At 35.9% G+C, this 23,504-nt stretch overlaps 2 protein-coding genes across 2 annotated transcripts; both read right to left on the bottom strand.

Annotated features, from left to right (window-relative positions):
* Window positions 1-1,397: 1,397 nt before the first annotated feature.
* Window positions 1,398-5,155, bottom strand: LOC104211881 (tyrosine-sulfated glycopeptide receptor 1). Its single transcript, XM_009761020.2, has one exon. The coding sequence runs from the start codon at window positions 4,837-4,839 to the stop codon at window positions 1,546-1,548; it is 3,294 nt and encodes a 1,097-aa protein (XP_009759322.1). The 5' UTR covers window positions 4,840-5,155; the 3' UTR covers window positions 1,398-1,545.
* A 2,910-nt stretch (window positions 5,156-8,065) lies between these two features.
* LOC104211880 (vacuolar cation/proton exchanger 2-like) lies at window positions 8,066-14,869 on the bottom strand. Its single transcript, XM_009761018.2, has 13 exons — window positions 14,507-14,869; window positions 14,238-14,328; window positions 13,816-14,114; window positions 13,638-13,705; window positions 13,519-13,547; window positions 12,427-12,623; window positions 12,031-12,243; window positions 11,674-11,808; window positions 9,816-9,932; window positions 9,690-9,743; window positions 9,332-9,448; window positions 9,099-9,192; window positions 8,066-8,517 (listed from the first exon to the last, which is right to left on the bottom strand). The coding sequence occupies exons 3-13, from the start codon at window positions 14,083-14,085 to the stop codon at window positions 8,507-8,509; spliced, it is 1,305 nt and encodes a 434-aa protein (XP_009759320.1). The 5' UTR covers window positions 14,086-14,114; window positions 14,238-14,328; window positions 14,507-14,869; the 3' UTR covers window positions 8,066-8,506.
* Window positions 14,870-23,504: the final 8,635 nt, after the last annotated feature.

Genomic DNA, 23,504 nt, shown 5'->3' with positions numbered 1-23,504 from the left:
TTGACGGGTTTGAACGGATCAAAGGAAGATTTTGTTTTATGCCTTTAAGAGGAACTTTGTTAATTTGAACCAACATATTGTGTAGTAGAAATGGCCTTTTTCAAATGTACTAATACATTTGTCTAAGAATCAGAATATGGCCAATCATCCAAGATTGCATTTTCTTACTAATGCTTTCCTCACTAGCTAGTTTCTAATGGATACATATGTTTCCTTATGACTTGAATGTATGAATATCCAATGGATTTACATGCTCATAAAATAATAGCATTTGCATGTTCTTTTATGTCTACCGTATTATTCAAGTAATATTCTTATAAAAAATTATATTTAATATTCTTCGCGCAATGCGCGGGTACAAATACTAATTTGTATTAAAATAGAAGTTAAATTAACAGCATTTTATATATAGTATAGTATAGTAGATATGGTTAGATTTCCTACAGTAAAGTTTAATCATCACGTTTACATCCCGTCAAAATTTTCAGAAATACCCCTACCTATGTAGACTGAATCAATGCAAGTATTAGTAGCGGAATTAAAATTGTTATCCCTACTTTAGGTCTTCCTATTAAATTTGTTATCACTTATCATAATATTCTACTTTTAATGTCAAAGGTGAATGGGACATTTTCCTTTCGGAAGTGAAAAGGATTAGTAGAATTAGCAGAACGTGATTAAAAAATTGCATTAAGGAGACGTACTTGTATTTTTTCTATATTTTTTATTAATTCAATGTAATCCTGTAGAATTTTGTTTACCAGTTTGGGGCTGTTTTGCCTATAGCCTGCTTGTCGAAATGCCCAAACCAATTATTTTGTAACTTGCCAGCGCTTTTTGTCCCTCTGCTGCAATGAACGAACTGATTGCAGAGCGATATGGCGAAATTACAGCGTGGCTGATAAATGGTTAAGGTAATTTGTACTAACATCATTCTTAACCAATTCAATAACCAATTTATTGGGTATTATTTTCAGCATGTTTTTTTCTACTTTCCCCTGTATACATTAACATGATGAACTACAAGCAGAAACTGTTAACCCCTAAAAAGAATATGCTATTTGGTACTCAGTGGAGTTCCGGTGGAGAAGGTGCAAATGAACTTCCATTGCTGAGGTGTAATGCTGCCTAAAGGTGTGTCCTTTACATTGCCAATACCGGTAAGTGTGATATTTCTGTTATTGAACATTGTATTACTAATTTGTTCATCAATGTCGTATTGAACACTATCCATATGAATTAGTTACGCAGACACCTATTAGAAAATTGGCCTAAAGAAGAACACCTATGTCAGGAACACTTTACTACTTAGTAATAACTGCCAGTATAAGCAATGGGGACTTTCGTTTATTGCAGTGTTTGTATCTACCTGTCATCCTGAAATGAAATGCTAGCCATGAGTCAAAGTCCTAAAATTAATTGATGAAATCTTTCAGTTTGTACATTTATTCCTACATGTTATTTTCGTATGTTGTAAAAAGGAAAGTTCAGCTTCCCAGCTATACAGACACTCGCAACTATATCAAATATATGCATACCACCACCTTATTTAGGTGCCTCCCGTTTGGATCCTACTCCTCTGAGCCACTCAACAACCTCTGTTATAGCTGGCCTTTTGAAAGGATTGTGGTTGACACACATGCAGGCAACATCAAGCACTTTAAGCATTTCTTCTTCGAAGCCCTTGTCTCTCAGTAGAGGATCAAATATTTCTTCTTGTTTGCCCTCATTTCTCATTTGCTGCACCCATACAACCAATTCCCTCGACATCTTTGATTTGGTCATGTCCACAGGTCTTCTGCCAGCCAGGAGTTCTAGCATCACAACTCCAAAACTATAGACATCCCCTCTCAAAGTGGCTATCCATGACTGACTGTACTCCGGTGGGATGTAGCCGAGGGTACCAACCAGTTCAGTGGTTACATGAGTATGGTAAGGAAGAATCAATCTGGACAATCCAAAATCTGCAACATGTGCTTTAAACTTTTCATCAAGGAGGATGTTACTGGATTTGATGTCACGATGAACAATATGTGGTTCGCATATCTGATGCATGTAAGCCAGTCCAAAACTCGCCCCCTGTGCAATCTTCAGTCGAGTTGGCCAATCAAGTAGGGATGCTCCATCAGTCTTCTCGTGCAACCAGTAGTCCAGACTTCCATTTTCCATATAGGAATAGAACAGCAATCTACAGCCATCATGCACACAATAACCTTCAAGAGAGACCAAATTCTCATGTTGGGCAGTGGATAAAGCTTCCACCTCTGCCCTAAATTCTCTTTCAATTAAACCCATATCTCCTGAAAGCTTCTTAACGGCCAGTGTAGTTCCATCTGCTAAAGTTGCTTTGTAGACCAGACCAAAACCTCCACAACCAATTATGTTTGCTTGGTTGAAGTTATTTGTGGCTTTTAGTATGTCAAAAATTGTGAGATCCTTAATCTGATTCTTATTGGTTGGAAACATAACAAGCATGCTATTATCCTTACCGTTCTCGGCAGACAATCCAGAGGTGGAGTTGTAGGACACAATATCCAAGTCATTTTTCTCAGCGTCACCTCTCGGAAGGATCCTCCTCTTGGAGAATATCCATAATGCTGTGACAATAAGTGTTAAGGCAATGCCGAAGGAGATCCCTAGGATTAGTCCAATTATAATTTTCATTTTTGGGCTTTTTCTCACTGCTGAAGGTTGTGTAGTTGCCGATTGGTCAGTGCAACTGTGCTGCAGGATTTGACCGCAAAGTCCTGGATTCCCTAAGAAACTAGTGACAGGAAATGTGTCAAACTGACCTCCCGTTGGAATAGGGCCCTCAAGATTGTTGTGAGCAACACTGAAAGAAGACAAAAAATGAAGACCCTTGAGTGATGAAGGAATTTCACCCGAGAGGTTGTTTCCAGATAGATCTAGTTTCTCCAAGTTAGTGAGGTTGGATATTGTTTCCGGAATGTTTCCTGAAAAGTTGTTATTGCTCAGATCAAGAACAAGGATGTACTTCAGCTGACCAATCTCAGTTGGTATAATGCTGTCAAGGCTGTTATGTCCGAGGTAAATAGCTGGTGGCAGGTTTGACAGTTGATTATATTGCTGATTTGAGGCATTGTTTGGCTGAACAAAAACAGGCAACTCTAAAGCACTTCTTTCTATCTGATCAGCAGCCCCCTCTGATGCCAGTCTTTGCAGTTGAGTAAGTTCTATAGGGAAGCCTCCATACAGAAGATTTTGAGACAAATCCATGTAAAATAGATTTTGTAGAGTCCCCAACCAACCTGGAATTTTGCCTGTGATTTGATTCATAGAAAGGTCTAGAACTTCTAACTTCCTAAGTTTAACCAGCCATGTCGGTATCTGTCCAGTAAAATTGCAACCACCCAAGCCCAGAATTTGGAGATTTTGAAAATCTTCAGACCCAATTAAGTTTCCATCATCGGGCAATGTTTCATTATAGAAGTTTATGGTGAGGATTAGTGTGGTAAGATTCTTACAACCCTTAAGGACTTCTATTGCCCCTGCAAAATTGGTTAGGCTGTTATTGGAGACCGAGAGGAAGGACAGAGATTGTAAAGACATTATGCCAGGCATGATATCTCCCGTCAGCTTGTTAGTAGCCAAACGGATTGCAGTTAATGACCTGCATGAAAATAAGCTTTGTGGAATGCTTCCAGTGAAGAGGTTATTCCCAAGGTCAATTGTGCCGAGTCGACTGAGGTTTGAGAAATCAAGAGCTGAGAGTTCACCTTCCAAGAAGTTGACCCTTAAATTGAGCACAGTGAGACGGGTGCAAGCCATCAGTGAAGGGGGCACAGTGCCATTTAGAAAGTTTATATGGAGGAGCAACTGCTCCAATTTGGTGAGCCTTCCGATATCTTGAGGGATCAAACCTGTCAATTCATTGCCATAGAGTGCAAGGATTCTGAGGTTGACGAGGTTGACAATTCCTTCTGGCATGGGTCCAGAAAATTTATTGGCAGGTAAAAAGATTTCCTGCAGTGTTGACACACTATAAATATCATCAGGAATGGATCCTGAAAGATGGTTGAATCCTGCTCTCAGAGTAACCAAATTGGAGCAACTTCCAAATCCTTTGGGAATCTGTCCCACGAATTCATTGGAGGAGAAATCAAGAACTCTGATGGCTGCAGAGTAGCTGCAGATAAAGGAAGGTATTTGACCAGAGAAGCTATTATTGCTAATATCAAAACTCACTAAATTAATTGCTGGCTCGAGAAATGATGAGCGGATTGTCCCATTGAAGTGGTTGCTGGAGAGATTTAATAACTGGATGGGTGATGGCAATCTATCAGATAGGGGCAATTGTCCTGATAAACGGTTATAACTCAAGTCAATGATCTGCAAGCTACTAAATGACTCGAAAAATCCATCCGGGAGGGGACCAAAAAAGCGATTATGTGACAGGCTGAGTTGCTCAAGTTTGCTCAAGTTTGCAATAGAAGGTCTAATGCTTCCAAAAAGGCTTCTTGATGGAAGCAACAGACTGATTACTCTGCCACTATTATCACAACCAACACCTTCCCAGGTGCAGCAATCAAAAGAAGAAGACCAATTCAGAGGAGATGGAGAAGAGATAGCAACAGAGAATGATAACAAAGAATCACGATCAAGTTGATTGCAGGAGGCATGACAAATAGTAGCAACAGAAGAAATTAGAAGTACAAGAACTGTCACTGTTATTAGGTAAAAAGAGTTACGGTGGGGTAAAGATGAAGAAGAAGAAGAAGAAGATGAAGAATGAAGAGAAGTGAGGAGCATGGCTGCTCGAAACTGATGATATGTCAGACCAGATTGTAGGTGGCGGCTGTCTTTATTATCCGTGATCATTAATTTGGACAACTAAAGATGAGCAAGAAGAAAGACAGTTGAAGATGCCAAGATACTCCAATCAACCATGTGGGTATTTTTTTGCAACTTCTTTGTCCTGTCGATCGTGCAAGACTTTAGTCTAACCCCATGAAGAGGAGAGAGAGAGAGTAGTTGATGTTGACAAGGAGCAATTTTTATGTAAAAAAGCTGAGGTCTGAATTCTTGAAATAAAGCGTTTACTTTTGGGACGGCTGGATAGCTTGGTGGACTTTATTTTTTATTCTGTGGATATTTGTATATTTGCCACCATCATATATACTAAAGCGTGTCATATACGTGGGAAAGAGAGAGACTTTACCATACTATTCTCCTCACTTCCTCCTTATTGAAATGCTTTTTCTCCCAATATGACTTGTCTTCTTTATTTTAATTTTATTCCCACTTGCACTAAGTAACAGATTATTACACTCGTTTATTATGGCATGTTGTGATTTTCAAAAGTAGCTTGCACCTATCAGCTATTATGGGTTTGTTGCTATCCGATTTGCTACATGATGGGTAGTAATATTTGGGAGGTGGAAAATGTCTCAGATGATTAAGCAGAACCTTAGAGGTAGAGGAAGAGCCACATAGTATATATATCCTTTATTTTTTACATAGTATATTTATTGGTGACTGCATACTATAGACTCTTGTGGTCCGGCCCTTCCCCGGACCCCGCGCATAGCGGGAGCTAAGTGCACCAGGTTGCCCTTTATGTTTATTGGTGAAAGGGAATCTTGGGGCAACGGTAAAAGTTGCCGACATGTGATTAGGAAGTCACGTGTTCAAGCTACAGAGACAATCTCTTGTAAAAATGCATAATAAAGTTATGTACATCATATCTAATTTGGTCCGGTCTTTTCCTAGACCCTACCCTTTTAAGTATGTTTATTGGTGCTCCATTTTCGATTTTTATGTAGCTGACTTCTCTCTGTACAAGCTGTGCTATAGTCACATGTTATGTTCTTCAACTGTTATCTGTGTGTGGACATTACTTGGCCCCTTGGTATTTTAATACTATTACTTGGCTCGTTGACCATTAAAGGAGTTTCCAGATCCATTCTCATTATTATTCTTTTTTAGAGAGAGAATGAAGGTTGGAAGTGAGTTTTTTCTATAATTAAAGGTTTAATTTTGGTACTTTGATTGTGTAAAAATATAGCCAACTAAACATAATTATTTAATAGTAAGTCAGGATTGGTGATCAGGTTGATATAGACATGTTCAATGGCTGCTTATTGGAGAAATTGCAGGGAAAGCATAGGCCAGAATCCCCGGAGTTTGACGGCTTCTCAAGTCATCTTCTAGAATAATTCGACAAATTTATTATTGGGGACAAATACTATAGGGTTAAAATTCCAAAAGATATTAGTATATAGGATCAGATCACTTATATGATAAATCTATACGATAAGTATTAATCCTTAATCTAAATTTACTATAACATGTTAAACTACGCTCCATCCCCGCAGGGCAGAGAACCCGTCGAGACAGACAGTGTAAACGACCTATATTGCCGGCGTATGTAATAAAAATCTAAAAAAAAATCCAATTTATTTCAAGTGGGGGAGTCGTCTTCACTCTTGAGTAATCATAATGGCCAATCATAATCCATTAGCGAGCACTGAGCCATCTCTGCGCATGATGGTGGAGGAAAAGGGATCACAAATCACCAAATAATAATTCAAAAGTCAACAGTAGTAATAATAATAACAATAATCCCCTGTTGTTTTTGGTCAAAGGGGTTATTATGGCTTATGAGTATAGTGGGGGGAACACCATGAGATAGGAATCGCACACTAGGCAAACCCTTTCCCAAACATAATATATCTCATACAGCACCACCCAACAGACACAACCACAGCCACATCTTCACATCTTCAGATAGGATATCCTTAATAGTTCCAATAATAGTTTAGTTGCTATTTGCCAAGATTAAATTAGTTTATATTGAGGTGGTCATATTTTAAAGAGTTTTGGTGAACATATCAGAGAAACTCAGAAGTAATATAGTTGAACCACCAAAAGGTGGAGTGAAATGGTAAAAGCTTCTCCACACGTAAGAAAAGATCTGAGTTTGTACCCTGAAATGGCATCAGGTAGCCACAGTTTACAATGTATTCAAAAATTAGTCAATTTATTCAAACTTCGGTACACGATATCCTGAAGTTTGTTTGAAGTTCGAAAATTGTAGCCACTTTTAAATATACTGTTTAAAATATATCCACAGTTTACAATGTATTTAAAGATTAACCAATTTTCTCAAACTTCAAGACACGACGTCCTGAAGTTTGTCTGAAGTTCGAAAATTGTGTCCACAAATTCGAATCTTATGTCCTAAATTTTAAATTAGCAGCTCAAAAATTTAGGATACTAAATCCTAAATTTCAAATTAATAGCTCAAAAATTTAGAATATTTAGTCCTGAAGTTTGGATGAATTGGCTAATCTTTAAATACACTGTAAATTATGAATATATTTTAAATAACATGCTTATAAGTGACTACTAGTACACTTTGCCCAAAAATAAACTCCTCTTAAAAAGGAGCGCCAAAACCCATATTATAGCGGGTTATTTACACGCGACTAGATTCCAAACGAACCATAATTAAAGTTAAAACTCAAAAAATATATAGTTGGTGTGTGAAGTATCGTCAGTCGCTTTCGAAAATCCCAGTTAAAAATGCTGAGGCCAACCACTAAAGTTTACCAATTTGAAGAGACCTGAAGAAGACCTGTCCATTTTCAAACCAAATGTTGTCCACCAGATGCAGATTCTAAGTTTATTCAAATCTCAGTCAAAGATCATCCATACCAGCTTCCCTTCCGTCTATATATTGTTCTACCAGAAATGCTTCATCAAACAATGCTGAAAATTACTCTATCCAATGAAAAAGCATTTGCATCTCATTGGTATCCTGGACCACATTTTATTCATACACTCAAATATTAACTTAAAACAGACTTCCCTTTTTATTATACTATTAATTTGGGTGGGTCGGGGAGGGGGGGAGGGGTAGTGAAACATAATGGTGCGCGTAGTATGTTGCATTCAATACGTATATAGTTACATTATAACATAATTATCACGACGTTACTCCAATAGATCATGAGACAACTACTGAAGACCACTGACCGCGATAAAGGACCCTTATGTGCAAGAGTACTGAAGTTAAAGATATCTCCTTGCTACAACACATTGATTTTATGCAATGAAAACTTTTTTCTAAGGATTACTATGAAACAATAGGAAAATTTTACAACAGTTACATCTCCTAACTATGACATTTGGAACAGCAATTTGAAGAAAGAAAGAAAGAAAAGAATAAATATATTTGTTTTATACCCTCACCCCTTTTTCTATCTTTTTTCTCCAAGTGGAAGACTAAAACCAGCTTTCTTACATTGCTGGGAATAATGGGATTGTTTGTCTGCTAAAGATACATGATACAACATTGATAAAACATTCAAGAAGTCAATAATAGCTCACTACCTTGAACATTCTGTTGTAACAAGCAAGTCCCTTCATTCCTCCAATCAAATCATCATTTAGGTAGTGCAGCTGGCCGGACTCATTGCTATTCATTTCACTGCCAGGAGTCGAGGAGCTCATTTGGCTGAGGCATGGGTATAACCATGGCTACTTAGTCTCCATCTACACCAAGTCCATTGTAACAATGGTTAATTGCCAATAAAGACAGTGGTAAGCAGGATCATAACTCATCAAAGCCTTAACTCACCAATGTCAGAACAAGCGTTTCGTATTTTCATGTTCCACTTAAAGTCTAATATGCAACTAAAGGAAGAGGGCTTGAGAAAAGGGAATCTAGCATTCAAACAAAAGTCAGTTTGGGACTCATTAAGGGTGACCAAATCGTGGTGACCTTTGTAACCCTTCTTTTTTTTCCTTTCTTTTATATACGTTGAACGCGATCTAGGTAATGTTTAGCTTGCACAAATTAGTACTTTTTCTATCCAAGCAAAAGAGAAAAGTTATCAGAATTAAAACACAACAATTTAAAATGAAAAGAAAATTCTAATGAGTCAAATGCTGAAAAATTGGTGGTAGCAGATAAAGCCGACAAGTTTTGCATCAAACAGGTTATGATAACATAGGCTTGTGAAAGGAGAAGTAGCCTCAACTGGCATATATAAAAATTATAAAGGAAATGGAATTTAATGGATGGCTCAGACTTCAAAAGGAACAAGGACAAAAGAATGAAACTAGGGACCTACCTTTGGATGGATCGACATGTACAAAGAAACTTGCAGCAACAATCAGATAGCATAGGATCAGCATCAACCCTTTAAAATAGTTTGATGTGCCTTCCTACAACATGTAAAGCAACATCAGAAATTAGTGACAAGCTTAAATTACATGGTTCGTTTCTTTTTCTTTTTTCTTTTTTTTTTGGGGGGGGGGGGGGGGAGTGAGGGGTGTTAAGAAAGAACTATGTAGGATGCAAAACCTGCAACATGAATGCCACGACTAGCACTGTGATGAAGAGTGTAGCAGTCTCAAATAATTGGAAATTCAAGTCCATGGGCTTTCCCATAAACCAACCAACAACAACACAAAACGGTATCTGCATTTTCAACAGCACAAGATATAAAATTACCAACAAAATGCACAAGCTCTACTATCTATCTCGAATAAAAACATAACCTGACTGACAAAAATTTACAGCGACGCAGAAAGATTACGTGCTGTCAGGAGAGTAATCAGGGAAATCCATACAAGGATCAATAAATAAATAAAAATTAATAAAAACTATACAATAACTTAAAAGGCTACCTCAGATAGTCAGAATGCATTAAATGTCTTACCACAAACATTGATATCTGAGTAGATGACCCAATTGCAACTCCAAGCGTGATGTCCTGCCAATGAGGATACATTAGTAACTATTTTGGAGCAAAAGAGAAAGTAAATTTAGTTTCCTAAGAACTCACAAGCTTATCTTTCATCGCAAACATGATTGCGCTGGCGTGTTCTGCCGCATTTCCTACAATTGGAAGCAAGATGACACTAATAAAGGACATGGGCATGTTCAACGAGTCAGATGCACCCTGAAAAAATATTAATGACATAGATAAATTACCACGAATAACAAAAATCAAACTTACTAAAGGATTCAAAGCTAATATTGAGTCCGTTTGCATTATGCACGTAGCTTAACTTTATTAGGTGCTTATGGGAGACTGTAAATCAATTAAGTCAGAGTTAAATAAGACTTCTCTAGCAACAATGAAATTGCGTTGGAAACTTTGTGGCTCTATCTAAACTCAATGCTGTTTTCATTTTTCAGAGTTCCAGGCTTCTTTTCTTCACCTGGTTTGAAAATGGGAACAAACCAGGTTTAAATTTTTGTGCCCCTATCTTGTTCTTCTTTACCTTGTGTGAAGTATGAATACTCCCGTTTCGAAAATTTTCTACTTTTATGCTGGTTCTCTCCTTTGCAGCTCTGTTAACATTTTAAATTGTTTATTAAATTATAGCCTTTTTTATATGTTCCAATATATGCTATTATTTGGTACCTTGTGCATGGTGGTGGCAAAATGGTTAAAAGAAAACAGTTAACCACCCATATTATCCACTAAAAATGGGTTGGATAATGAACTTTTTAAAAACGGGTCAAATATGGATAAAAACCATATTATCCATTTAGAAAATGGATAATCAATGGATAACTATTGGGTTTAACTTTTATATTTGTAAAACCTCAAAGTGGGGGTTTCTCAAGTTTGAAAGAATAGGAATTCTTCCAAAAGCGATCATACTCAAGAAGCCATGGATAATATCGTTACTCATATTATCCGCCGGTTAACCCGTTTTTTATCCGTATTAAATATGGGACGGATCGGATAATTTATCCGCTTTTCATTACCCGTTTTGACCCGCCCCAAATCCGACCCGACCCGCCTGTTTGCCACCCCTACTTGTGCATATTCATGAATCACTACAATCTATGGATGTTGGTATTTTTGCCATGTGTTGTTTCCAGTTGTTTAGCAGGTACTAATACTATTTTCTATATAAATGTGATGTATGGGTCAGCTTGTGCACACCTGGATTATTCCACCAGTACCTGCTACCTCCAACCAACACAAGCACCAAGTACCGAGTAATCTATCCACCAAAGCTTAGGCAGAGGGAAAGAAATCACTAAATATTTTCTGCGTACACAGGAATTTAAACAATGGTCTCCTACAGTTTTGCACCCACTTCGTTGACTGCTTAGCCACAGCCTTGGGTGCTTAACAGTTACTAATACATGTTCAATTTTTATGATACAGTATCCAACTATAGTCGTGTTCTCTTGGTTTTTAGAAGTTCCATGCCCTTGATGTCTTCATGTGTGTGCTCGACATGATCCCCTTGAGGATCTGTGTTGTGTAGATTAATTTTCTGAACTAATTCAATAAAGTCAAATTAATCATTTTTTCAGTTTCACTTTTACAGACCTTTGGGACGAAGGACATACAATCCGAATCTCTAACTTCCATCTATGATTCCCCATGTCTGATCACTAGCCAACTTTTTTATAGTGTGGCTTCCCGGTGGAACCAAAAGCAATAATGAGGATTGGACAAGGAAATTTAAGGCAGTCAATATATGAAGGTCTACTGCAGCAAGGTTATCTTATCACGTAAATTTTTCTCTGATGACCTTAAAAGGGTGTCATGATAAAGGACCTAAAGTTAACTAGGAGGTCGACCACAGATATACCTTTATAGAACTAGTATATAAAAATGGCTTAATGTAAAAGAAACGAAAACGAAAACGAAAGGAAACAGGCAAATAGATCACCTCGATGGCATCTACCAGATATCCAGATAGCACTGATATCCATATTGTCAAAACAGCAAGCCACCCAATAGCTTCCCACTGGGTTATCTCAGGCGCCTCTTCTTCTTCAGAATTTTCTGGATTATTTTCTATATCCTGTTTCCATAAAAGATTAACTATTAGATCTACCAAATCATTAACAGCAACATAAACAACAATACATATTTTGGTATAAGTTCATCTCAAGAACTATTCGAAATATGTGCACTCTTCAGTCTTCATATGAAGCATTTGATTACTCCAATGAAAAACACAATGTAATGAAATAGCAGCAGTGAAATTTAGGAAAATCCAACAACTAAAAGTTAGACCATCTACCTCGCCCACGGAGCTATACAGATCAGGTTGACTCTTGAGCTGAAAGAATAGGTAGCTTGCATATGCTACCAGCATTATGCAACTGCTAAATCTTGAAAGAGCCAACTGTGACTTGCCAAAATGCACTTCCGTGTGGGTGAAATGAAGTACAGCTGGAAATAATAAGCCCATGACTGCCATCAACAACAATCCTGAGTTCACAATGGCAGTCGCCTGAAACATTTAAAATATAATGACCGATTGAACATGACAAAGAGGCACATAATGGCTGCAGTACGATAAGAGATCACACTGAACCATATTTCATTATATTTATTGATCAATAAAAGGCAAAGTATTGACTTATTGCAGATTTATTCAATGACCTGCATAGATGATTCAGAAGAATATGATCACCTTATTGAACACCTGGACTTTCTGGTGATGAATAATCCCACCACTGAAGAAAGCACACCCAAGCACCAAGAGCATATTCGATAAAATGGAACCCAACAAGGATTGTTTAACAACCCGCATCATTCCGTTGTTCAATGCATATAATGAGATTATCATTTCAGTTGCATTGCCAAATGTAGCATTCAGAAGGCCCCCAACTACAAATCAGGAAAAAATATAGTGTGCTGATAAGAAAATGAGAAATACGTGGTTTGGGGGGGGGGGGACATGGGCTCCCACAGAATAGATACAGCACACGTGTAACTGACTCCTTCCAACAAATACAACAACAACAACCCAATACCCAGGGAGGGTAGTGTGTACGCAGAACCTTACCCCTACCCCGAAGGAGTAGAGAGGTTGTTTCCGAAAGACCCTCCCTTCCAATAAATACACATGTAACAATATCAAAACATGATGCACCATTCCAGCAAAGGACACTGAGACGAACTTCAAGCACAGCAAAGCATAAAAACCATTTTACAAGATACAACTGATTACTGACTGACCACTCCAACTGGCTTCAGTAACATAAGAGCAATTATTCAGAAGCTTGCTATCCATGAAGCTGGGGAGGGGACGGGAGAACCCAGAAACACCTTCCCCCAACTTAACTCACACAGTTCCATCCTGAAATAAGAAAAACATGTTCCTTCACACTCTTACTAACCTTGAGTATAGCATCCTGTCATATAGTCCAAATGCATTGCAAGCTACCAAACTTTGATTAACTAATTGGAAATAACCTATTAAGTTCAAGATGAAACCTAGAAATCGAACAGTGATTCAATTCGAGTACCTCAGCAGCATAAACAGATTCTCGAGAAGAAATCGAAGGACTACCAATTAATTGACCCTGGAAGTACAGAATGACAGCTTGACCCAACTACTTTAGGATCGAAACAGAGTAGAACCCTCAACAAACTTTATCTGGTTAAAAAGCAATCAATATGCATGAATGTGTAAGTCCAATTGCATTGCATTCTTACTATTGTGTCTAACAAGAAGATAAAAATGCAGAAACAAATGAAATGATAAACAAAAAGGGAGTACCTGTTGGCCCCGTATAGAATGCGAGCTGCCTGTAACAAGAGGATTAAGAAGGCCAATAAGCACACAAACTAGAACAGCAGCAGAAGAGAACTAAACTAACTTGGAGAACACGAGCTTACTCAGTCGCATAACCCAATCGCTCAGCTAAAGGTGTAATACCAAGTAAACTGAAGAAAAAGACCCAAGCCTGAAACGTCAAATTGTACCCAAAACAAGGATATAAGCAAAACTGAAATGGAAAAGAAACATGGACTATTAAAAAGGTGCATATGGAGAGAGCTTAAAAATAATCATTACATATTTTCCAGTAACATAGTGAAGCAATATGGCCAGGGGACCAAAAGGAAGCAACACATTGATCTTTGCTTTGATAATAACAACATATATACTCCTTAAAAGGCTGATCTGGTACATCTTTCTTAACACCCTAGAGGAGCGATAACCTCTGGGTGAGGCAATATGAGGTGCCTCATAGTGCAGACTGTCCATTTTATTAGTAGCCTGAGATGAGCTAAATGGAATCTCCTCATCAGATTCAAGTTCTAGTTTCTCCCCAGCAGATCCCATTTTGAGTACAGCCTACAACTTACAATCTCCTGAAAACATGATAAATAAGTAAAAGCTGAATAATTGGAAGAAAAAAAAAAGAATTAACAAAACGTGGGCTAATAGATAATTGCATACTGATTAAAGTTGTGATTTTTTTACTCTAACAGTACCTTAATTAATCAATGGAAGATGCTCAAACACAAGTTTACTAGGTCAGTACACCAGAAGAGACCAATTCAGAGACGAGTCAAAGCAAGTCAGCTGAGAGAAGAAGAATAAATAACGAGATTAATTAGAAGATTATGATGCAATAATAGGAAAAAACAGAATTTTGAAGTTGATTCTGAGATTGACCAGATCAAGATTTGTCACACTAGATAAAACAGAAAATAAAAACAAATATAACCAACAAAGAATAGGATAAAGATTGAAACTTTACCAGTGAAAACATCAACAAGTCGGCTAATGGAATCGTCTGCTTCACTTTATTAGGACAAGTGCAAGAATCGATTATCCTACAAATATAGTACTACATACAATAATCCTATTATAAGTGTAATTTCTCTGTGTTTTGTATAACATATACTACTACAAACTAAGGAGAAAAGGTTCCTGAAGCTTAGGTTATTGGTCTGAGATAGAGGTATTGGGGAACGGAGCCGACAATGGAAGAAAATATATCACATAAAGAAGAAAGACATGAAATTTCCTGGAAGAAGCGCCTAATGTGCTCATTTACTAATTTTCAAATTAAGAATTGATTATTTAGTACTAATAATTCTCTAATAAACATTGATTGGAAAAAATAAAGGTACAAATGCAAAATAGTGGGATATTTGGGGGTATTTTAAATTTCTGGGAATAGTAGGGGGGCAGACACAGTTTTATAGTGGAAAAGCAAGTGGGTTACATTGCAAAGTGAGGGATCAGAAATAGCCATATTTATAGTCACAGTTTCAAATGTAATTGAAATTTAGTTATTTTTCGTATAAAAATAAAATCTGAACAAAACATTCTTAAAAATCAAAAAATATTCCAGCATAATGCGGTGGAGTTCGAATTTTTTACATATGAGCTTTCATCATAATATGCTAGAAGTTTATATGCAGAAACTTCATAATCTCGCATATTATGCTGGAACTTTTCGTGTGCTGGAGTTTCAACATAATATGCTGAAAGTTTATATGCATAAGCTCCATAATCCAGAATATTATTCTGGAACTTTTCGTGTTTCGGGAAAGCATTAGTTATTTTTCAATGATTTTGTAGACCGTGTTATTTTTCAATTATCAATCAGAAATTGGCTAGCTCGCACTATTTTTAGTGCAAAGTGACAATTTCAATTATTAAAATGTATATTTAACGTAGTCTTGACTAAACATTGCATGTTGTGTTGGCCAACAACGACGGTGATTAGATCTTTCTCCACTACTCCGCCACAACCAGCCCTTTATCTCTTTATGGATAATAAATAAAATAATTCGATACTCCAATATATCTGCATTTCCTATTTTCCTGTTCATACATAGAAAAACCTCTATCAAGAATAGAATAAGAGATGTTTTGCATCATTTCTTAGGAATCTTTCGGTTAAATGTCACTTTAATTGTCAAATTAACTGTAATCTTTTTATAATAAAATTAAAAGTAGACAATATACAGTTTTTTCACTTCGATAAGAGGCAAGGGAGAAAAAATGGGAAAATTTACTCTTATTCGTTTTTTATCGGAAAGATGATAGAAGAACCTATAGTTTGTCATGTTACTGTTTTCTTTTTTGAGGTAATTTCTCAATTTCTTTTTTGGCTGAAATTGGGAAAACAACGTAACCCACGTTATCTTTACAATGCCATCTCCTTTAATTAATTAAAAAACTGCAGGGACTTTCCTTAGTAGTTGGGTTTGTTAGTTAAAAACAGTTATTAATGCAAATAAAGTGAGGGGATAACTACCTTTGTTACGTAGTTTGATCACGTCCAACTATGCCCTCTAAAAAGGACTCTGCGGACGTTGCAAATATAATCCGAGTATTACGCCCAGGGTCGAATCTACAGAGAGTTAACCTATCAATCACAATCTTTAGACCCACTAAACTCTTGAGAATCAATTTCCCAAACTTTTGAATCACAGTTGAAGGTTTCTTTACTAACTAAGATTGCAAGTAAATAACAAGCTGTAAACTAAAATGCTAAGGTTGTAAACAATGATGAGAAAAAGCTAAGGTAAAGATTTCTTCTATTGATGGAATCCCTTCTGTTTATGTTTCATACAAATTTCCCAACACAACTCTATCAATCATGAACACTTTTCTTACCGTAAATCTCTCCCGAGTAATCACAGTAATATACTATTGCACTCTCTATACATTAGCTAGCTTTAATTAACACATTTCACTTAAGATTGCACCCAAGGCTTCGTTATCCCTAATCCCGCCTTTAAACCCGCAGTTATAGATTCTTCTTATACTTTAGGAGTGGTGTTATTCAACAATAACCTACATATGCACTCTCTCCCGAGTTATGCACACTAAATAGGCACAGCTAATTGAGGATCCTGTCAATTAACTACAACAAGAGCATAGTTGAATAAATAAAGATTGAAACTAGCAATTTATATTCACATAAACAAGAAGTTCATCCCCCAATAGGTTTCATCAAAACCTTAGACAAAAGATTTAGCTACTCATAACTATGGGTAAACAAACTAAGATAAGATCCATCATAAACTAGCAATCAAAATCAAAGAAAAGAAGAAAAATGTTTTGGGTGATCTCTCACAATTGTTTTTCTTGCCAAGATACTCTAAAAATCAATACATCCCTCTCTTGGGCGAAGTCTAGTGTTTAAAATAGGGTTTTGGGCTAAAAATCCCGTGTTTTGCACTTTAGTCCCTGAAATTTCCGCCTCCTGCCGCGGTTCTGCCGCGATCGCGGTGGAACCGCGGCCAAACAGCTCCTCTGAATCTCCTTCTGTCCGCGAGCATCCGTCACCGCGGTAGCGGTGGAATAGCGGCAGAGTCATTTTTCTGATTCTTCAGCCTGTTTTTGCGTGGTTCACTTGGGACATTTCACGGTTGGCCTCTCTTTCTTCATTCTTTTTGACTCCAAAAGTGCTCCCTAGCCTTCCCTAGTCATATATAACCTGTAAATCATGAAAAGCACTAATAAGAGCATTTTGTTATCACTTTTATTATTAAAACTATGCAAGAAGGCGGTTATTTAGGGTCTGAATATAATTAAATTCACCTATTATCATAGTTATACATCAAAATCAATTAAGTATATATTCGAACAGTTAATGCAAATAGCTCCTTAGTTATTGGGTTCGCAATTAAGTATTTATAGATTTTCTCTTACAAATACAGAATCTAAGCAAAAAGTTACTGGATTCGTCCGAACCGATTGATAATACCCTCCCTCCACCCCCTTAAATGGCTTCACCTGATCAATGAGAATTCATATAGATGTAAATGCACCTTATCCACCATGCTTTTAAATAATTAACTAAAATTAACATTGCTGACACTGTTAAGGTGGATCAGTTTCAATCTTGACCACTAATTAAGAACGTCCTTCCTTTATGTTTTGACTGAAAATTTAGAAAGAGTAACAAACGAGAAGACAACTAATTATATGCTCATTATTTACAACTTATTTTTCAGTTCCCATGATCCCCGGCCCCTCCACTGGACAACAGACAAAGCCTTTTAATGTTTTAGATATATATATCCCTTCTAAATTTAGGACTCTTAAATAGAGTATTTGATTGCCATAGATATTTACGGGTTTACGAACAAAGGTGTCTATATATATATGGTTTTCCTTTATCATGCAGGAAAGGTATTCACATTCATAGAAAGCGAGAGCATTAATTCAATCAACAAGTGAATTCAACCCAATTCTGTTGAAGTACTTATAAATCCTTGTTCGTTGTCAGAGATTGTTTGAAGAACAAGAAGGCTCAAGTAGAAGGTACTTTTCAGTTTTATGTTTAACTTAAGTTCAGTCGTAATATAATTAGCAAGGTTATGGTGTTAATAACTTCTTCTTCTTCTTTTAACTAACGGTGGGTTTTCTATAAATTATTTCAAACTTTCAGCTCCCAACGTTATTTGTTTGCTTTTCTAAATGACTAGTCTTAAGATACGCGCGTTGCGCATGTACCCTATCTCAAAGAGTAATATTTTATTGGAAATTAGCTTGAGTTAATAAATAAAAATTAAGAAAAATTATAAGCTCCTATGAATACAATAAATTTATATATTTTGTAAATTAGGTGTTTATTGATATGAGTACATACACAAAATGTGTACCTGGAGATAATGTGTTTGAATTATACATAATTATAAAATAAAAATTAAAGAAAAATTCCTGAAATGATTAATGTCATCCCCATTTAGCTAGCTCAATAAATGAAAAAAATCTTATCATGTAGAAGTTTTCAACTGTCTTATTATGATTTATGAGGACTTATATATTTCAAAGATACAATAAAATAATGACAATTCATTTAGAATACATTCATACTCCAAATCAATGAGCGCAAATTTAAAAATTTGCTTAATATTATTTTTAAATATATTTTGAGTTATAAAATAAGTACTTAAGAAAAATAGTTTAAATTCCTTATGAAGATAATATTGATCCTATTTTGCTAACTTGGTAAAGAACGAATGCCACCTTTTCAATGAACCGATTTGCAGGCTTTTAGCTAATAGAAATATCACTTAAGTACTTAAAAAATTCTTTGTTACTACCTTCCTGGCGAAATCACAATTCAGGACTTTCAACATTTTATTTTTCCTTTTATGCTACCTACATTATTATTATTATTATTTTAATTTGATATAAAAGGAGAAGAATAATATCAACTGTAAGGGGGAAAAATTGCTAAGTAAATTTTTTATTTACCATCATCTTTTCTCTTTTGATATAAATGCGTATATGTCTCTTTATTTTGAGGTTTATTCAGTCAAGATTTTTTTTTGTTTCTAATAACATTCCATTATAAATTGTGTAATAAATTCCAAATTAAAAATATTAGAAAAAAATTAATTGCAATTCTATTAACGTTATATTAATGCTTTATTATTTTTAAACTTAGTATAATATATATATATATATATATATATATATATATATAAAATAAAAAAATTACCCTAAATATTCGTTGCGATCATAGATTTTTATCGGACCTATAACTTTATCAAGAAAAACCTAATAATCGGTTGGAAAGGTTCTGTTAATTTGGTTTTTAGTTGAGTTTCATAGAATCATTGACATCCCCTATATAAAATCTAATGGGAACATTTTGTCTATTTTTGATAAAAACCAAATTTTAATTTTTTAATTTTTAAATAATATTTTTATTTTAGGTAAAATAGAAAGGAAAAAAAAACACGATATTGTCTTGTTTGCTTAGAACTTTTTGAACATCTTTGTTCACTTGGCCTTGAAATTTTAGGAGCTTTTTGAATTTTCTTGCTATCATATCCTTCTTCACAATAATAGTAATCTTATTATTTTTAATTTGATAAATTAGGAAGTATTTTTTAATTGATTTAATAATCATAAATATTAGGAATAAAAATATGGGAAATTATGATTTCGTTACCTAATTCGGGTAAGGAAATAATTTATATAAGGTAAAAAGAAAATTTGATTTTAAAGAAGGAAAGATTTAAAAGTTTAATTAATTTTAAAATTTTAAATATTAGGAAAAATAAATAAATGACAATTTTGCACAATCAAGATGTGCTTAATATCTAGTAAAGAAATATTTCGGATTTGATAAAAAACTATCTTATTCAATATGGACTATAATTTGAAAGAAATATTTCATCTTTTAAAGAGTATAAGTAAGTCCACTTTTGTTTTCAAGGTTCAAGCAAACATGACGAGTTAATGCCAACTAAACAGCGCTTCGGAATGATCTAATGATCTTTCCAACAGGGAAAATTAACTTGAAGTAGTTTCAAACGTTGAGAAAAATAATTATAGAATACGTATGCTTTGCGCAATCAGACTCACATGATATAGAATACGTTTTGTCAAAATTATATTGCATTATAACATTGCAATAAGTAAAGGATTTATATAAGGTTATAAAATCTTATTTGATTTCAACTTCCTACGTGGTAGTTTAAATAAGGAAATATTCAATAACCTAAATTTACTTGACTTCAATTTCTAAATATTAGAAAAACAATTAAATTACAATTTTATCCAATATAATATCTATTGTTAAAGGGTAAAAAAGGCGAACAATATTTCGCTAAAAGCCTTCGTGCTTTTAATATAATATAGATAGATAAACATAAAAAAGTAGTATACAAAATCAACCGATCGAGGCACTCAAAGTTAGTTAAGCTGGCACATTAAACTTGGTGAAGGTTCTATGATTTAGTGAAACAACTACACGAAGAGAAATAAACTGTTGACTGTCGAGATCTTATTTTATGACAATATCAATAAGCCAGGATAGCTCAGTTGGTAGAGGAGAGGACTGAAAATTCTTGTGTCATCGGTTCAAATCTGATTCCTGACACATGATTAATTTGTGAAAAGCTTTGCACAATTCAAAATCATATGGTGATGGCATGACTGCAGAGGTGGATCCAGAATTTAGTGACTACGGGTGCTACTGTCGTTAATGCGAACGAACCACTAGCAAAAGAGATTGAATTAGGATGTACATTTAGTTGATTCGATCCATTTTGAATTAATTCAGTTTGATGTACACAATTTTTGATTCATGAATAAATACGTGATCACCAAACCGAATAGGTTTTATCCAATTTAATCTAATTCTCTTGATTCAATGTGATTAAAAAGTATAAATAAAAATAAAAATTAAAATTTAGCAACTACACCCCTTCAATCTACATATAGTTAGATTAATATTATCTCTATTGATCCTATCATCATTCTTAATAATTTTTGCAAATCAAGAAAAAAAATAACAGCGGATGGATTAAAAAAAAAGCAAAAATTTAAATCCTATTCAAGTAAAATTTTGAAGAACTAGAAAAAGAAAAATGAAACAATTTAATAAATAATAATGATGGGTTCAAAGAGGAGGGAACAAAAAGATAAAGAAATAAACAAAAGGACCGGAAAGAAAAGAAGGAAGGGGAACAAAGATAAACCGGAACGCGAATGTAGGGAATCAGTGTCGATCGTGGATCCTGCATCTGGGAGCTTGGCACATTAACCGCGCGGCACCTAGAGTCCATTTGCAACTGCCGGTGCCACTCTTTAGATATATAGCTTTTTGTATAAAATATCAATACATACACAAAATTTTATTTGAGCATTCGGGTGGCGTGGCACCCAGGGGCGGAGGTAGAGTGCGGGATGTGGGTTCGGCCGAACCTAGTAGCTTTTGTTCAAACCATATATTTGTCTTAAGAAATCCATTGAATATGTAGAGTGCGGGATGCGGAGGTAGAGTGCGGTATGCGGGTTCGGTCGAACCCAGCAGCTTTTGTTCAAACCATATATTTATCTTAAGAAATCCATTGAATATGTACAACTTATTAATTTAGAACCCAGTAACTTAAAATGATTATAATCTCAAACCCATAAAGTTTAAGTCTTGGCTCCGCCTCTGGTGGCACCCCAATCATATGCATAGATCCGCCCTGGGCATGAGTATAATGTATTCTCCTTGGTCATGCTCGTGAAGACCCTTTATTTCATTTAATCAAATTTCGATCTTAATTCAAGTATAATATGGGAATGAAGTTTAAGTTTCTAACGAGAATAGAGTTCAAAATAATTAATCTGCATATGAAGCACCAAACAATGTGGTAGCTCATGAATTGGCTTGAATTGCATAGTATCACTATCCGCCAACCCCACACCCACATTTGGCTTGTATCTTTATTCTTAGCTTGTATAAGTGCATGTATTATCTTGACACTTGGACACATATCCAAGTATCTGGCCAACAATAATAGCACGACACTTGGCTAGAGTATAATATCATTACGCACAAAGGCATGTATAGTGATAATGTGTCCAGTAAAACAAAAAAGAATTGAAAGTGGATCGTGTTACAATCTCATCGTATATGTATTTGTTTGACTCAAACGATATCGGAATCTTTTTGAATAAATTAATCAAAGAAAATGAAGGGATAAATCTTAGCTAAGTATAATAATATCTGGAACAAAAGATAAATAGGGAGAATATGGGTGATGAGAATTCTTTATCAAGACCAAAAAACCTTTTTAACGATAATCCTCTCAGTCGCTTTTGTAAGCAAGTTTACAATAAGTGTTATGTATTAGGAAAAGTGTCCAGCCCTTTACAAGGTTATTGTACTCTATATATATATAAGGAGCAAAACCCTTCTAAGCTCTAAAAGATAAGTTACAATGAATATTTGAAAGAATATTCCTAATGTCCCCTAATGGGCCTGCACTACTACAAGGGTCATACAATCTCTTGTTCGCCTTAAGGTCGTCCTCTGCAAGATGTCGAGCTACGAGGATCTCGTCGTTCGTCGTATTCATCAACGGTCAGGGTTGTTCAAATTTGGACCCATACAATTAGCCCCTCCGCTTGTCGAGGTTGTAACTTGGTGCGTCCTCGATGAGCGGACACCATGCGTTCTTACGGAGAAATTTGACCCTACGAGGCATTACGGCCTGGCCAATGATGGGTGGTCACCGTGCTTAGCAAGACACTGGGTAATGCACTTTACCGGGAAATGACGTCATCTTCACGTGCGTCATCATTATACGTGTTTCTGAGACAGGGATTGATGGCTTGTCGCTTCGATTTCGGTGCCATTCTGCGACCTTCCGCTTCGATTCTGGCGCCACCCAATCCTATAAATAGGTGGAGGATTTGTTTTTTCAAAAATTCTTGGCCATTTTATTTCTGATTACCCCTCCTCATTCCTCCGAGTTTGTCCTAACAGCCTTCTTCTTCTTTTGCCCTTATTCTTCGTTCACAACTTCTTTTTTTTTGCTGCGTCAACATCTCTTTCTTCGAAAACATTCCAAGATCACATCGATCTCATGAAGGGGTATCTGAGGCTACCTCGTTGTCCATGGCGCCCCCTCAGGCGTTGAGGATATGGTGGTAGAAGAAGGGGATAGTCTTCCTACGGTGGAGGAGTTACTGCCGAGACACCCCATGTCTCGAAGCGACTTCCTCAAAGATCCTCCTTCTACTCCTACCCCCGTACTCTCTGAAACGGAACAAGTTAACATTGACGCTCTTCGTGCAAAGTATGGCATTCCCGCTCATGTTGACATGGTTCCCGCGGGAAGGGATTTTGTAAAGGTCCACAGACCTAGGTACCGAACTTTCTACGAGTACCCTTTTGTGATTGGCTATTCTTTTCCCCTCCTCCCTTTAGCGAAAGAGTTCTGTAGGTTCTACCAAGTTTTCCTCACACAGCTTTTGCCATATAAGCTCAAGATACT

The sequence above is a fragment of the Nicotiana sylvestris genome, chromosome 3 (genome assembly GCF_000393655.2).
Source record: "Nicotiana sylvestris chromosome 3, ASM39365v2, whole genome shotgun sequence".
Taxonomy (NCBI): domain Eukaryota; kingdom Viridiplantae; phylum Streptophyta; class Magnoliopsida; order Solanales; family Solanaceae; genus Nicotiana; species Nicotiana sylvestris.
This window is presented reverse-complemented; position numbering and strand designations above follow the sequence as displayed.

Bases quoted from the DNA above. Each gene is read 5' to 3' on its own strand.
- LOC104211881 (XM_009761020.2), bottom strand. From the start codon at position 4,839: ATGATCACGGATAATAAAGACAGCCGCCACCTACAATCTGGTCTGACA.
- LOC104211880 (XM_009761018.2), bottom strand. From the start codon at position 14,085: ATGGGATCTGCTGGGGAGAAACTAGAACTTGAATCTGATGAGGAGATT. The intron at 13,548-13,637 runs GTAAGCTCGTGT...CTCTTGTTACAG, and splicing joins CGATTGGGTTATGCGACTGA to GCAGCTCGCATTCTATACGG. The intron at 9,933-11,673 runs GTGATCTATTTG...ATATTTTTTCAG, and splicing joins ATCTGGTAGATGCCATCGAG to GGTGCATCTGACTCGTTGAA.